General features: G+C 37.8%; 1 protein-coding gene across 1 annotated transcript in view; it reads left to right on the plus strand.

The window, feature by feature from the left end:
* The window catches only part of CUNH7orf57 (chromosome unknown C7orf57 homolog), an 11,799-nt gene extending 3,394 nt beyond the window's left edge, over positions 1–8,405 (plus strand). The window contains 4 exon segments of the mRNA XM_009278718.1: positions 4,920–4,938; positions 4,941–5,019; positions 6,066–6,202; positions 8,329–8,405. Coding sequence (XP_009276993.1) covers positions 4,920–4,938; positions 4,941–5,019; positions 6,066–6,202; positions 8,329–8,405 — 312 coding nt within the window.
* The last annotated feature ends 8,177 nt before the right edge of the window (positions 8,406–16,582 follow it).

The following is a 16,582-nucleotide window of genomic DNA, read 5'->3' on the forward strand; positions in this document are numbered from 1 at the left end:
TTAAACCACGACATAAACTTAACTTTGATAACAGTAAGTGTAATTCAAGTCCATGTGGTGACTGGTAAAGTGAGACTGAGGTCCATTTCTGTTTGGGTGGAATTTGATCAAGATCCAGTTTCATTCAGTCATGTGAATGAAAGTTCCCATGTGTGTTATCACCAAATAAAAAGTGAATATATGTTATATATTCAGCTCAGATTCCAAGTCTGCTGAGGCCCTGATATATAATTTACACTGCTCTTCCGGAAGCTGAAGTTGAGTTTTGTCTAAGGTACTAAATCTACCAAATCTTCTTCTTTAAGATTAGGTGCCTGAGAAGGAAGATTCCGTGTCTGTAGTTTTAGCTCTACCTCCACACCACCATCTCTGAAATGGTTGTCCTTCACAGTACCTTTCTTGTACCCTGAAAAGCGTCTCATATATCTTGAAACATCACATGGTGCTTCTTTAACAGCTATTTCTTGTATCTCCTCTTATAGGAGGTTTCTATCCTGTGCTTTAAGAGTACCTTCCTGAAGAGTCTTCAAGTGAGACAATGGAACTAGCCCTACCAATCTTGATTTTAGTTTTCTCACCGTACATCTTATATGTTGAAATGCAAGAGATGTATTTCAAAACACCACAGGCAAATTTCTAAAGAAAATTCAATTTGTTTGTCTGACTACGTGATGATACTGCAGCAGCAAACTACCTCAAGTATTGAGACTGAACATAATGAAAATATTTTAGAAGAGAGATGCGTGATGCAATCGTGGAGATAGATCCCAAAGGGTGCCCTTAGGGACAAGTGCAAAAACATTTTGACCTCTAAGGGTGCCTGTTCTACTCAGTTTGGAAAGCATTGTTCCCAAGTGGGCCCTCGCTCTGGAGCTTTAAGCCTTTATGCCACTTTGTTCTGAAGCATTAGAATCTCCACCATTCCTCATGTTAGGGTTGTCACTGCGTAGAGGAGGACTGGACATCAGGGGGACCATTACATGGTTCTCCACGCCTCGGGATGGATCCTGTAGTTCCTCCCTAATGCCTTAATCATGGTGATAATTCTCGTTCTTCCAGGAATTTTGCAAAGCAGCAAAGACGTGTCAGTGCGTGAAGAATTTAGCCTTTGTGCTCATGGCAAAGTGATGGACTGCTAGCCCAGGTGGAAGCACCCTTTCGCCTATGCATCACGTGGACCAGCTGAGTTGGGTTGAAAATGCTATGACCTTAAGAAAGAGGCAGGCCTGTGTACGGGTGGGAGATCAGTTGGAGGTGGTATCAGGGTTACCATCAGCATTAGGCAATCTTCCTGTGGCACCAGTAAGATTACTGCTTCATGTCTGAAGTCATCTCTTTCAGGCACTTGCCTGAAATGTATGTGTATATATGCATACATACATATGTATGTATGTGCTGTAGCAAAAGGATTACTCATCTGAGGTCAGGATTTTACCTCAGAGAGAGATTTGAAATGCAGTCTAGAATTTTTCCCTTGATCGCAGGGGAGCCAGGATTCTATCTGGGGGCTTTTAGCTTTCCATGCTGGTAGCAGGTATTCATTGTTCTTCACATACCAGCCAGGCACAATACCTATCACAGTTCATGTTCCTTGAATCTGAGACTAATAAATGTGTACGTATAGTAAATGTAGGTAGTAATTTTTAGGGTATGTCATTGCCATCTCTTCACAAAGGGAGAAAATGCTTTAAACCGAGAACATGTAAAAAAGGTCCTACATAGTTTGCTTTATCTGGGAAGCCTGACAGCTGTTAAACAGAGGCTTGTCAAAGTGAAAATGCCTCCTCAGCTATAACCGTTGGGGTGTAGTGGCACAAGGTCTGCTTTAATGCTGAATTTGCCCAGCAAAGTAACAAACAGCACCTGACGGGATTGCAGGTGCCCTCCAAAACCAAATTCTGATCTGTTCCCTTGCTCCTTTTGTCACTCATTAGCTGATTTGAACAGTAAGGAACATTTTGATACCTGCAAGTTATGCTAGCCTGTCCCATTTAATACCAAGAAAAGAAAGACAACCTTTAAAACAGTGGGTAAGACTTGGTGGCAGCCTTCAAGTCTTTTCTCATTGCCTTTCCTTTCCCCTTTTTTGCTTTGACTTTAGTTTTGACAGTTGGGCCTTTGTCTATCTCTAGACAAAGTCTCTCTAGGCTTCCCTCCTCCCCGTGCCCTTTAATTAACTCTTTAATTACTAGACTTCCTTTTCTAATGCTTCTCTTCAGTGCCAAGAGGAGAGTCTCATCTCTTTCCATCTACTATTTGTATATCCTATCAAATCAAGTTGTTTTTCTGTGTTGCCCTGTGTGCCATCGTGCCTTCAATATGTGACAAAAGTTACCTGAGTTTGCTGATTTCTACTTGTCTAATTAAATTGTTTTTGTCAGTTGAAACTGTAGGTAACTGTGTCCTGGATCTGAAACTTCCATGGTACGTCAGATCTGAAATAGGCAGAAGACAGCACTACCATTTTTTGCTCAATAGGATAGCATTTTTGAAATGTAAAGCACAAATAGGTTGCTTCAGCAGAGAATACTGTTAACGGATTTGAAAAGCAGTTCTAAGCAGCTAATGCATTTTTTAACCTCCGGGTTGGAACAGAGCCCCCTTCTTCATAGAATCATAGAATCATAGAATCATTGAGGTTGGAAAAGACCTCTAAGATCATCGAGTCCAACCGTCGACCCAACACCACCACCCACTAAGCCATGTCCCTAAGTGCCTCATCTACTTGTCTTTTAAATACTTCCAGGGATGGTGACTCAACCACTTCCCTGGGCAGCCTCTTCCAATGTTTCACCACTCTTTCAGTAAAGAAATTTTTCCTCACGTCCAATCTAAACCTCCCCTGGCGCAACTTGAGGCCATTTCCTCTCGTCCTATCACTTGTTACTTGGGAGAAGAGACCGACACCCACCTCGCTACAACCTCCTTTCAGGTAGTTGTAGAGAGTGATGAGGTCTCCCCTCAGCCTCCTCTTCTCCAGGCTAAACAACCCCAGTTCCCTCAGCCGCTCCTCAGAAGACTTGTTCTCCAGACCCCTCACCAGCCTCGTTGCCCTTCTCTGGACACGCTCCAGCACCTCAACGTCCTTCTTGTAGTGAGGGGCCAACTCCAACATCACTGCCTCCAACATCACTGCATGCTCTTGCTAGTATCATTCTCTTCTTCTTTGAGAAGTGTCCCGGTTTTTCATCTCTTTAAGCTTCAACATAACATCAGCCAGGCTGAAATGTAGTAGCCCATCCACTTATTCTTTACCAGATTCTGGAACTTTTCTTCTGATGAAACTCTGACTCCACTGAAGTCTGTAGGGATTTCAGCACTGACTTAACACGTTGGTTTGCATTGACATCCTGTTTCAGAATCAGTAGAACTGTCTCCCCTAGGCTTCACCTTCCCCCAGAAAATAAAACTTACACTCTCCAAACAGTCAGGTCTGCTTCTTTTAGTGGCTTGTTAATTAGTTCACTGATTAGACGTATTCAAATGCTATTAAACTTTTCTTTGCTCTTTCCATACTAAATGTGCACGGGCTCCTTGAGAAGTCTGTGGTGTGTTTACATCTATTTTGGAATCTTCTCCTCATGGATGTTTTCATGGGAGTTGTTTTGTAGTGTCTGCAATCCAAGTGCAACTGCTGCTGATGCATCTAATTTTTGCACTCTGTTCATAATTTTTTGCTCTGTTGACTGTATTGCAGTAGGTATGTCCACATAGGTGAAAAGTATCTTTATCCTTAATGTATTTTTAAATTTACAGGGTGATACATTTCACTTCTAGTTTTCCTGTCCTGTTTTTTTTTTAAATAACCTGCAAGTAATATTTCTTACCATATGGGGCGCTCTCCTGTGTTGCATGTTTAAAAGAGAAAATGGTCATGTAGGTTCTAATTAAAAGGATATTTTGCTATAACACAAAAACTTTGTTAATAAGCTTTGAAAACTTTGTGCTGTCTTGAGGACTTCCCCCCCCCCCCCCCCCCCGGTCTTTTCTTCATGCAATAAAGTAAGCTGTAAATAGTCTTTAAAGATGTTTTGTTTTTTCTTTAACCTCAGAATTTCTTAGCAGCTATTAGTGAAAAATATCTGGGAGTTGTTGAGGATATGTAATTTTATGCTTTTATTTGAGAGGGAGGTAAGTTGACCTTCAGCAGCTGTTGATTTTGATCAAAATTATAATCTACAGCTTTGATATGTGTTGCTAATGTTTCTCCATTACTTTTTGGCTTTCCAACTTTCAGTCCTAGAGTTTGTGATGTCATTTCACTGGCTTTCTAGGTGTCATCTTGTCTTTCTGTCTTTCAGTCAACACTGAATTTCTCTACCTGTCATTAGCAAGTGAAAGATGATTAAAGTAAAATACACTTTTCTGCTGTAGGCTTCCCCCAATATATCTGTAATTGTTTGAATTTCAAACCTTTAATTAATGTACCACAACGGTTTTCTTATTATATGGGATGTTTTATGCTTTTTATAAAAAAAAAAAATTAAAAAATGTAGTAATTAAACTGGAAATGAATTTCTGGTCCCACTGACGTTAGTAAGACTGGGATGTTTTCATACCCTGCATACAGAGAAATGAGCCAAGATGAGAGGTTGCAATTGGTAAGTTTGAATTTGAAGCTTAACTTTGGGTAGAAGCGTACTGTGAGGGAAAAGCTTGTGGAGAGCACATTTTGCATTATTGACATACTGAACAAAGAGCTGATCTCATCTAGAATAATTAACTAAGGTGCTGCTTTATATTTTGCTATTCCTTTATACTTCTGTAGTCTTACTCATGGAAATAATATATATAGTAGAATTTGAAGACATTTAGGGCCTTTAATACAACCTTCATTTTTGAAGGTTATATTATCATATAATCTTCTTGGTTATTTTTATCATAACTCCTTTTATTAAGTTAAGATTTCTCTAACACAGGTAAAGCTCCCAACTATAAACCTAAATATCCAAGCAGAATGCCGAATGTTTCTACAAACAAGGAATTTAGTGGGAAAAGTAAGCTTTCCTTCCCACCTGTGTAAGTAGTACGCTTATGAAATTCATTAAACTCCTAAGCCTGCAACTATTTGTGCACACAAGTAATATTACTCCTTGTGAAATTGCAGAGATTAGTGGATATGTGTATGGACTTTGTGGATCCTTACTGCTACTAAACTTGCTATCATGTGTGATACTAAAATAGTTTTACAAGCAACTAAAATAATAGCACTTTAAGTCGTATAGGAAAGCTATTCAGTATAACTTTGCTTTAGGAAAATTAGGCATACAGTTGCATGTCTTCATGTAGCACACTTTTATTGTATTCTAAATTGGTTTTTTTTCTCAATACCAGTGAACAGATGCAAATGATAATGTACATTGTTAGTTCTGTAAGCATAGGTTACAGAGACACAAGTAGGACTACCGTTTTAAGAAAACACATAAACTGTAGCCTATATAAGGTCAGGCACAGCAAAAATACTGTAATGAATACCTGGAAGATAACAGTCTTTTAAGCAAATTATTGTATCACCTGTGATGTGATGTAATCACATCATCAGCTGTGTGCGCAACTGAATTGTTTCTGTGTACTTTGTCTTAAAAATTTATTACACGGTAATCCCAGTACGTTTTAGAAATATGTTAATGAAGCAAAATCAGTGATTAAACTGTCTAATGAACTTAACAGCAAATCTGTGACAAAATTTCACCTTTGTGCAGCACAGAATGAGTATTGTCAGCCTTTTTTACTTACAGATTCTTTGTGTGATTTCCCTTTTTCACTTTTTCGTCTCTAAGACCAGAACCATGTAAGTATTCTACATGTAAAGTTCCAAAAAATGGATGGCTCTTCTCATGTAAATTACGCATTACTGAATCAAGTGTAGTTATGTGCTTTGGTTTTTTTGGGGTTTGTTTTTGTTTCTTTCTTAGATGATTGCATGTAGAATATATGTTTAGTTACTTAGAAATAAATTATGTTACAAGGCTAGCGCCCTTTCTGTGCAAAATAAAATTTTCCCACCTAATCCCCATTTTTGTTTACTTATGCTATTGTTTTCCTTAATATATTTGGATTTACAGGCCTGCTCAGAGAAAAAGCGAAGCAGTAAACTTCAGCAAATTAATTAGCAATGGTTATGGGACTGACTGGTTTCAGCAGTGTACTGGATGGGAAAAAAAGATTCAAGAAACATCAGAAAATAGTGAGCAGTCCAAAGGCAAAAATTATTGACAGCTGTTTCTTTTAAAGTGAGTTGGGATCTTAAGGTAACAGCAGAGGGTAGCCTGAATAATTTGTGTGACTCTCTTCGAATATGGTGAGACTTACTGAATTACTATGCTTAGCTTACAAAAACCTATGACTAGCCAAAGAAGAGAGTGTTCCTGTTTGTAGTCAGCGAGGGCAGGGGCTTTCATGGATTTTTTCATCTTTACAATTGCAGAAGTATGCTCTGTTCCGATCCAAGGGTTCCTGTGTGACATGTTTTTGTAAAATGCTGCAGAGACACAGCCATCCTCCTGCCTAAATTTAAGTAGACCGTAAAATATTTGTTGCCTGTTTGTTGTGAATAGTCTTTGGCCCCTAATATTTTTCTGAAAACTTCTGTGACAAATGTCATTGATACTCGTGTTTACAAAACAGATCAGTTCATTAAAATTTGTCAACATAAATATATGTGCATTGTTGAAGACAGTGGTGTTACAACAGTTTTATTAGAGAGAAAAAAAGTTATCCAATGTTTACCTACGATTTCAAACCTTACTTTGTCATGCACGATGGTAATTGCTATGAAAGACATCACTTGAGAACACTTAGATACAAAGGTTAAAAGGGAGGAAGATTCCCCTTCTGTCAAAGAGCTTTTGCTTAGGCTTTTTACAGTGGCTTGGTAACCACGGTGGGTATATCAGTTTTCTATAGCAACCTTTTAAAATGCTATTGAACATACACATTGCAAGCTCCAGAGTTTTATTTTTTTATTTGTATCTGTGAATGCTCGTGTATACACTGGGGATTGCCATGACTCCCTTGACCTTGGTGTATCAATGTGTGAAAGTCTTAGAGGCCAGTTAGTTTAGTTTCTGTGACACTTTAGCATTTCCTGAATTCATCTTTTTGTCTTCCATTGATATATCTACAGTAATATTTTGTGTGTGTGTGCATGCAGAACCTCTTCCTCCAGGTGAGTATCAGAAGCAAACAGGCAAACAGAAAACTAGACGTTGTGTGTTATTGTTCAGAAGAAAAACTGCTATAAAACTAGAGATGAAGCCAGATCTCGGTCTGGACCTGAAAGAGGGTGCATAACCTGAGAAGCTACTCTTCAAAGTCAACGTAAGTATCCAAACTCTGATCATTGCTGCCTTGGAAGGCGCAATGACCTAACAGTTCAACCATGGAGCCTAAAAGTGCTTTTCCTTAGCATGACAGAATGCCTTGAATATTCTTCTTTTGTCTTCAGGTTCTATTTAACTTTCCTGTGCACTGACATTTTTCTTTTCCATTACTGTGAGTAAAATGAAAGGATTTGGGATTTTCATTCATTCATTTGGTGATAGTTGATCTCTTTAATGTGAAGTGTGCCTCTAATGGGACACTTGGGATATAAAGAAAGCTGACGGTTTTTCAGAGTAATCATGATATTGGTTTGGTTATACCACTTATGCATAGAGAACAAAATGATGGGTATACTGTAAAGGCTGCTAAAAAGTCAGTATGCTGCATAGTTTGATATGTAGATACATCTTATTTTTGAGATGCTTTTCTCTCACAAATTCTTAGATAACATGACACCCGCTTTGCTTGTATTGCCCTCCTTTGTCAATCACAGCTATTCCGACTGAGATTGATTCTGTATCTCAATGTAAAAGAAGATATTTTTAATGCTCTTAACAGTATGGTTTCATCCAGACAGGTACCTTGATTTAGTTTTGACCCTGTCCTTTTCATTTTTTCAGGTATGCACTGAAGGTAGTGCTTGTATTTTCTTCCCACTTGGGTACTTTTGTCTGCTCATCCAAAGCAATTGGCAGCATGAGCCCCTTGCAGCTCCCTTTTGAGATGGAGCTTTCTCTGTTCTCTCTTGCGCAGGATAAATCCAAGACACAGCAGACAGGAGAATCAACCCATTCCATATGTAAATCTATAACCTGTTTGTGTTGGGTTATAGATTTGCATCATTCTGCAGACTTTGTAGGTAGCTTGTCTATCTTGTTAGTTAAAAATTAAAAGTACTGGAATTTGTATGCATTTTGACATGAGAGAGAAACTGAAAATTTTATTTGACCTTTTTATTCTTACGGTTGAAGTTTTCCCAAGAACTTTCATCTTTTTTTATTGCAGATTCAGAACCATCACAGTCTGAATCAGCACCTGCAAGCAATGAGTCAAAGCCACCGTTTCAGGGATGGAATGAGTAACTTAAAAGATTGTTGGGGAAAGTAAAGCCTTACATGGCTTATATAGTCCACTGTTTACATGTTTGTTAGATTACTCTTTATAGTGGAACTCATCCCTGATTGAGAAGTTCATTTGGTTTATAATATGGATAAACTTCATTGTGCTTGATTACAGCAAATTTTAAAGAACAGGCAACAGCTGTCAGTGCGTATTCCTAGACTGTTTCTTAATATAATAAACAAAATAAAGCAAAACTGAAGTTCTCTCGTACACCAGACTGGTGCTCCTTTGCTGTTGTCAAATAGGGTTACCATATTGCTGCTGATTTGACTAGATACAGGCACAATATCAATGTGTCCAAACCAGCAAGTCTCTTTATTTAACTACAGTTATACGCATGACCTACGCCATAAAGAAAAGTGAAGGGGAACTGTACGGTATGGGATGAAATGTAAATAGAAAGAATTGAACTCGTATGGATCCTTGCAGCGAAAAAGTCAAGACTTCACTGGAAAGATGGCTTCTTAGTCTCAAAAGCACATTTATTTAGACCAGATGTTCAGCTTTCTAGGACAATTCTATTGCTATGCCTGCTGCACAAGAACTAGTTGATCAGTCATAGTGTTCAGCCACATCATTAAATTAAGACCCGGTGGCATTTCCTGTTATAGTCTTGTTATGTAGAAGATGAATCATTGGGTAGCAGTGGTGCGGGCTAAGCTATATATGATGTCTGCACTTTCGTCTGTTAAATGAAAATTTTACTTATCCTGAAGTTTTGACTGCAACAAAAGTATTATAAGCTAAATCTCTGTGTTTATTCACACCAGCAAAACAGTTTGTACTTTGAAATAGCAATGCATATAAATTATTTTAATATTTTGAAAAAGTTAGATACGCTGATATTTTAACACTTGCTCTTTTATCTACTTGAATTAGGATATATCCCTGAAATCTTATGAATAATTAAATGCTTCTTATAAAGCCCATTAGAAAGTGGATGCAATTTCAATACAATATTTTTTGCTAATACTATGAAAAGTGAAGTTTTTAATAAGTAAAACGGTAATTCTTAGTTTCCTTTTCAGAGTGCACTCAGTACATTGTACACCTTTGAATCCAAGAGCTGAAGATTTTAAAATGTATTACTGAATATACATTTCTTTTAACAAAATGTTTAGAGGATTTGGCTTAACAGTGCTTCCCCTTAGAACTTTGATATGAAAATTGATTGGAAATAGGTAAACCTATTGCTAATCTGAACCCTCAAAATTTTCAGTGAAAGTTTGTGGCAGTTTTGCTGTTGATGTTGTTAGACCCAGCATCTGAGTCCATCTCTGCTGTTCATTCTAACCAACAATTCAACTGTCCAAGTTGCATTTACAAAAATAAAAGGCTAAAACATACAAAACTGCCTAAATGTACAGTTACTGGTTAGTCAACAAAATTTTCCAAATATAAAAAAGCTTACATCAAGCTGTAGCTGAGAGGGGGGAAAAAAATTACTACCTTATATCTGTTTTCACTTACAATTTGTAGTGGATTAAGTTCAGATACATTGAAATCATTAATTTTGCTGTGAAAGCAGAGCTTTTGGTGAAATCTACTTTTCTAGGCTAGAGTACCAGGGGATGCCAGAGCTGGAGCTCATAGTATTAAAACAGGAGAAAAACTGTCACCTGTCATTATAGAGAAGCACTAAAGAATAAGCTTGTGTGAAGAAATTGTGTATGTATAACAGGCAAATTGTTGATACACTTAGGATTTCAACTATAAAACTTTACACCTAATGCAGTAATCACTAGTAGCTGCATGATGTTCTCCAAAAAAATAAGTACCATTTTATGAATTTTTTCAGAATTATTCAGTCATATGAACATGCCTTATCCAGGAATTCAGCTATCTTCATTTGATAGAGTCTTTGGATAAGGTTATAATTTTTATTTTTAGTGTCTGTAAAAAAGTGTAATAGAGGGCTGGGTTGTTTGTGCCCACCGATGGTAAACTGCAACAGTAAAATAACTTCGGTGTATGACAGCCTTTGTAGCATACTTTAAGGGTATAACTATCAACAATATTACTACTTTCCAGTCTCACTTTGATCTTCTGACTCCTATTATCGTAGGAAGAACTTCTTTTGCAAATACTATTTGCAGTTACGTGCTTTACTGGCCAAAACATAAAAGAAAGGGGAAATAGGAGATGATGATGAAACTCTCTGGATTTTAACGGAGCTGCTTAAGGGTAAGGCAGCCAAGTGGGTTTTTTTAATGCTCATCAGTTGAGTAAGAAGGTTTTTTGTTCTTAAGCATATATTGAATCCATTTCAATCTCTTTTTTTGTAGAAAGTTTTCTGAAAGGTGTTTAGCACAAATTTACTGAAAAAGTTGGAGACAGTAATGTTATTACCCCAAAAAAAAAAAGCCCAACTAGCATAGTATTTACAAATTTAAAGATCACCTGTTCACATAGACTTGAAGGTGCTTGGTGTGCCAAAGCCCTCAAAATCTATTCCATAAAATAAGAATTCCTGTGTGGCCGCAATACTGCTGACCTACAGACAAGAATTCTGATCATTCTTTTCTATGTTATGGTCTCTCTTTCTCATTAAGATCTGTACAAGGCTTCCTAAAGTAACTTCATTACTTTCAGTTGTTGATGTCTAAGTCCTCTTCACTTTTGAACACTCTTTCCTCAGTATTGGAGTTCTTGTTCAAAACTGTCATACTTTTAGGCAATTGTTCGAGGCAGAGACAGAAAGACAACAGATCCTAACTTGGTCACTCAGCACTGTTGTTTTGCTTTACTGTAGTTGTGTTCTTAGAAGTGTTTATAGTGCTGGTTTTCAGATATTTTAAAAGTGTACACCATATCCTATTGTAAAAATTGTCTCTTTTTACCTTGGTCACCATTAGGTAATATCCGCACGACATTCCTCAAATTCTTAAAGTTTGCTAATGTGCCATTAATGTATACTCAGCTTTCCTTTGTCAAGCCAAGGAGATGTTTGATCTGCACTGTCGGTCAACTGAGTCTTCATGGATCACAGTTTGAATACCCCGAGTTAGAATATTAACAGCCTAAGATTTCCCTTTGTAAGAGCAGGTGGAGAACCCTGGAATCTGTCTTTGTGCGCTCAGAATAGTGGAGAGCGGCAGCAGAAGCACAGCTTGCCTCTTCTCCAAGGGACATGAAATCAAAGTAGTGTAACAAATAAAAAAGCTCCAACTGAATTAAAGGATGGAAATGTGTTGCTTAAGTTCACCTTACCCCAGTAATTATGTTGTTTTACTTACTTCTGAGTCAATGCAGTCATGCAACTGGCAGTTTTCAAAGTCATCAGCAGTTCCATGTAACAGCCGTGGAAGCTTCTGGGTCTGGAAGGGTTTTCAATGTTTGTTTTTCAGAGAGATGCTGAAGTCAAAAGCTGGGTGCTTACTTACAAAATCTAGCTTTAGTGTTTTAAATGCTGAAATGTTTATTTAGTTGTATTGTGCTCCATCTCTGACCTGAATGACTTTAAGTAAGAAGTGAGATAATTTCTTTTCTTGAATACTGATTGCTTTGCAAGCCCAAAGGTAAAACAAAAGTGCAGTTACATCTTATGAATTACATCCAAGTATACTGAATATGTGAATATTTTTAAAAGAGAATTCCAGATACAGACTTAAAAAATAACTTGGCAGTTTAGGTACCAAAGAGTAACTTTCCTTTTACATGCAACCATCTAACTGTAGCAAAGTCTAATGGCTGGGGTTGTTTTTATGTGACCGAATATATACTTCATTCTTACCACTTATGTCTTTTTAGTCTAGACTAAAATATAAACATGTTTTCAGAGATCAAGGGTATATATACATTAACTTTCTTTGTGTAGCAATGCAAACAAAAATTAAATTGGCCCATGCATTTCTTAAGCATCTAAAATTTCACTCACTTCAGCATATCTATTTCTTAAATACTTATATCTGCACCGAATATGCAGACTTAGTTGTAAAAGATGTAGGTGAAATGTTTATTTAGTTGTATTGTGCTCCATCTCTGACCTGAATGACTTTAAGTAAGAAGTGAGATAATTTCTTTTCTTGAATACTGATTGCTTTGCAAGCCCAAAGGTAAAACAAAAGTGCAGTTACATCTTATGAATTACATCCAAGTATACTGAATATGTGAATATTTTTAAAAGAGAATTCCAGATACAGACTTAAAAAATAAACTTGGCAGTTAGGTACCAAAGAGTAACTTTCCTTTTACATGCAACCATCTAACTGTAGCAAAGTCTAATGGCTGTTTTCATTTTAATGTGACCAAATATATACTTCATTCTTACCACTTATGTCTTTTTAGTCTAGACTAAAATATAAACATGTTTTCAGAGATCAAGGGTATATATACATTAACTTTCTTTGTGTAGCAATGCAAACAAAAATTAAATTGGCCCATGCATTTCTTAAGCATCTAAAATTTCACTCACTTCAGCATATCTATTTCTTAAATACTTATATCTGCACCGAATATGCAGACTTAGTTGTAAAAGATGTAGGATGAAGCCAATTTTTTTCCTGTAAACAAATAGCCTAATATTCTGCTTTTGCAGTTCTCTGCAGATTATTTTTCAGAATGTAGTTACATATTATGCTGTAGCCTGGAAAAAAAGCTAGAAATAGAAATACAGAAGTTCAGTCTTAGCATGTTTTGTCCTCCTATTGACAGTTTTAAGGATACTAAACATCCAGAATGACTGAAGAATCAAAATGCAGTAGGTAAGTGTCCGAACAGCTGCACTGAATTATTTGACCAATTGACTATAGAAATGGTATATGGTGAGCAGGAAGAAGTATACTTTTGATTATAAAAGGACAGACAGCCTTACTTTCCATAGATGCAAGTTTTCATCCATGCAATACAAAAATCTGAAAAGTGACGCCAGTTGCAGGTTTCGTAATTTATTGTTGTAATAATCCCAGTATGTAGTTATGTATTTTTCACCCTTCTAAAATAACATTTATTAACATATTTTGTATTTTTACTTAAGAGGTATCTTTCCCACTAAAATACAAAATGAAATGAAAACCCAAAGATTACAAAAGCAGGAAGCTTTTTTACGCTGAGGGTGGTGAAGCAGTGGCACAGGTTGCCCAGGGAGGTGGTGGATGCCCCATCCCTGGAAACCTTCAAGGTCAGGTTGGACGGGGCTCTGAGCAACCTGATCTAGTTGAAGATGTCCCTGCCCATGGCAGGGGGGTTGGACTAGATGACCTTTAGAGGTCCCTTCCAACCCAAACTATTCTATGATTCTATAAGCTTAAAATGAATTTAAATTTTAAAAAAGTATCCTAGAGATGACTGAGAGCAAAGGTTACTACCAATTATTAGACTCAGAGGGATGCATTATTTGTTGAACGTTTTAGACAAGGTAACTATAGTAACCTGATTATACTTTATTTACAAAAGAAGTCATTTACATTGATTATTCTCTTAATATATAGCTGAATGACAAACCTCTCGAAAGCCAAAGCAGATTTTTCAGTGGACCCTGAGATGAAGGGGTAGGTAATATTCCTATTTAAAGGAAAAGTTTCTTCCACAGAATTAAAATACTGTTCTAAGGTGCTTATTTTGGATTGTCCACTACCATAGCTTTCAAGTGTTGACAAATATTCAAGGAACAGAAAAACGGAAGATGCATTAGGAGGCTGTGCTTTTGTTTTACCTATTAGAGGTTTAAACAAGTTGAACAGGTGACATTTTTCTTAGTTTGTTGAGCAATTTCTCTTGTATGCTGTTCATGGCTAGAATCGCATCTGTGTGCAGGGGATTTCTCTCTCTTATATTCCCAGAAAAAGTCCTTTGGTGTGAGGCAGGATATTAAAAGATTTTACTCTAAATGCCCAATACGTGATTTTGTAATAAATACATCTTGGCAATGCCTTGTGCCCAACGTGTTTACCCTCCTGCTGTACAGAAGGTTATATACTAAGAAGGTTTTAGTTGCTCTGTCTCCCACGAATTCCCTACTATGACAAACTACAGTGTGGTTCCGGTAGGAAAAATGATTTAAAAAATTGTATTGCAGGATTCTGGGTTTAATGTCTTCAGTTACTGTATGAAAAATGTTAAGTTTATGCTGACAGAGTCCTTAATGATTTTTTTTGCTTTGTTTTTGCTTTAGATTTCTTGCTTTTTGTTGGAAAAGGATAATCCTTTATTCATTTTAAATTTGTCTGTTTCCAGCTTGCGCCAGTTCTGCCAGACTAAGTATATCTTATCTTGGAAGAACTAATGTTTGGCCTACATCTCTCTCGCATAAAAATTGGAGACTTGACTCTGTAAGACAGACCTAGGAAAGTGTGTGTCAAACTAAGTGTATTTTGCAGTCTCTCTTTCTAGGTTCCTTATAATTTCAAAATTTGTGGGATTGTAGCTCTATTTCCATTGCAAATGTAACTTCTGTAGCTAAATGTGCTGGATCCCTCTTGCAAATGTTTTCATCTCTTGTTCAGGATTTCACTGTTGCTTTATGAGGAACAGGTACCACTCTTTCAGAACTAAAAAGGGTGCGAGCTGAATTCACAGCTTGGTTTCACTTATTCTTCTCAGGCTAATTGGCCTAGCTCTAGCAAGGTCAGCCGTATCAAAGTAACACTGGAGATGCCACGGCTACAGTTGTGCTGCACTCGCCCGTCTAGCTTTAGGAGCTGAGGGTATATTTTATATTTCCTTGCTTTGCAAAACTTTGAGCTTAGCTAGGAGCTATTTCATAGCAAGTTGTGGAGAATCTGTTCTTTTTATTTAGGCAGAAGGGACTTGTGAGAACTTTCTGAATCAACAAACAGTTGCGGGCTAGCTGCTTTAGTGATGCAGCATGTTAAAACCTGTTGATTGGTGCTCAAGCTTTTAATCCTAAAAGATCATCTGACTTAAGATGGTATTGTCACACTCTCTAGGTTTTTGTTATAATGAAGATTACCCCTCAGTTGTGTTGGTTTGGTCGATGTTGAGTAGATCTTTTATTTTAAATCACTACCACTTGCTGTTGCAATGGCCAAGTAAACTAGTGGTCAGGTAACTCAGGTTCTGTTTTCAAGGAAATTTTTCAGAGTCATGTGGTGGTCTTTGTATTAACACCTGTTTTCCATCCAAAACGCAGACCTGCATTTTGTATGCTTTGTAGCTGTTAATTAGTTGACACACTGAATTTGATACTAGCAATGATAAACGCTGGTGCCTGCTTTGCTGAGTTAGGTGCAGCTGAGTTAATACTTCTCAAGTAAAGCAGAGGAAAATGTTGCGGTGCTGGGGCCTGACGGGATCCACCTGTCCCAATAGGGAAAACGCATCTTTGGACATAAGCTGGTGGAACTGATCGAGAGGGCTTTAAACTAGAATTGATGGGGGAAGGGAATACCAACAGGGTTGCTGAAGGTAAGCCAAGGGTTAACATGGTATTGCCTGGGGGTGGGAACACTTACTCTGCTCCTGGGAGCATGGAGGGCTCGGGAGCATATCTGAAATGCTTGTACACCAACGCACGCAGTATGAGAAACAAGCAGGATGAACTGGAAGCGTTGGTCAGCTCCCAGAGCTACGATATCATTGGTATTAGTGAGACTTAATGGAATGAGTCCCATGATTGGAGTGCTGGGATGGAGGGCTACAGGCTATTCAGGAGGGATAGGCAGGGCAGGCGAGGTGGAGGAGTTGCACTGTATATAAGGGAGAGGTTTGACTGTACAGCCCTTACAGTTAGCGGTGCTGTGGTTGAGAGCCTCTGGGTGAGGATTAGGGGATGGAAAACAAAGGAGATGTTGTAGTGGATGTCTACTACCAATCGCCCAGCCAGGATGTAAGCGTTGATGAGTTACTCTATAGGCAATTAGGAGAAATTTCTGGATCGGTAGCCCTTGTCCTTATGGGACATTTCAACTTCCCAGACATCAACCAGGAATATCACACTGCTGTGCTGAGCAGGTCTTGGAAATTCTTAAGTTTGTGGAAGATAACTTCTTGTCACAAGTACTCAGTGAGCCGACTAGGAAAGATGCCCTCCTAGACTTGCTATTTGTGAATAGACAAGGACTCATGGGAGATGTGATGGTAGGTGGCTGTCTTGGCCACAGTGATCATGAAATGGTTGAGTTTAAAATTTTCAGTGTAATGAGAAAAAAGGACAGCAGAGTTGCTACCCTGGACTTCA

This window comes from Aptenodytes forsteri, unplaced genomic scaffold (genome assembly GCF_000699145.1).
Source record: "Aptenodytes forsteri isolate BGI_AS27 unplaced genomic scaffold, ASM69914v1 Scaffold194, whole genome shotgun sequence".
Taxonomy (NCBI): domain Eukaryota; kingdom Metazoa; phylum Chordata; class Aves; order Sphenisciformes; family Spheniscidae; genus Aptenodytes; species Aptenodytes forsteri.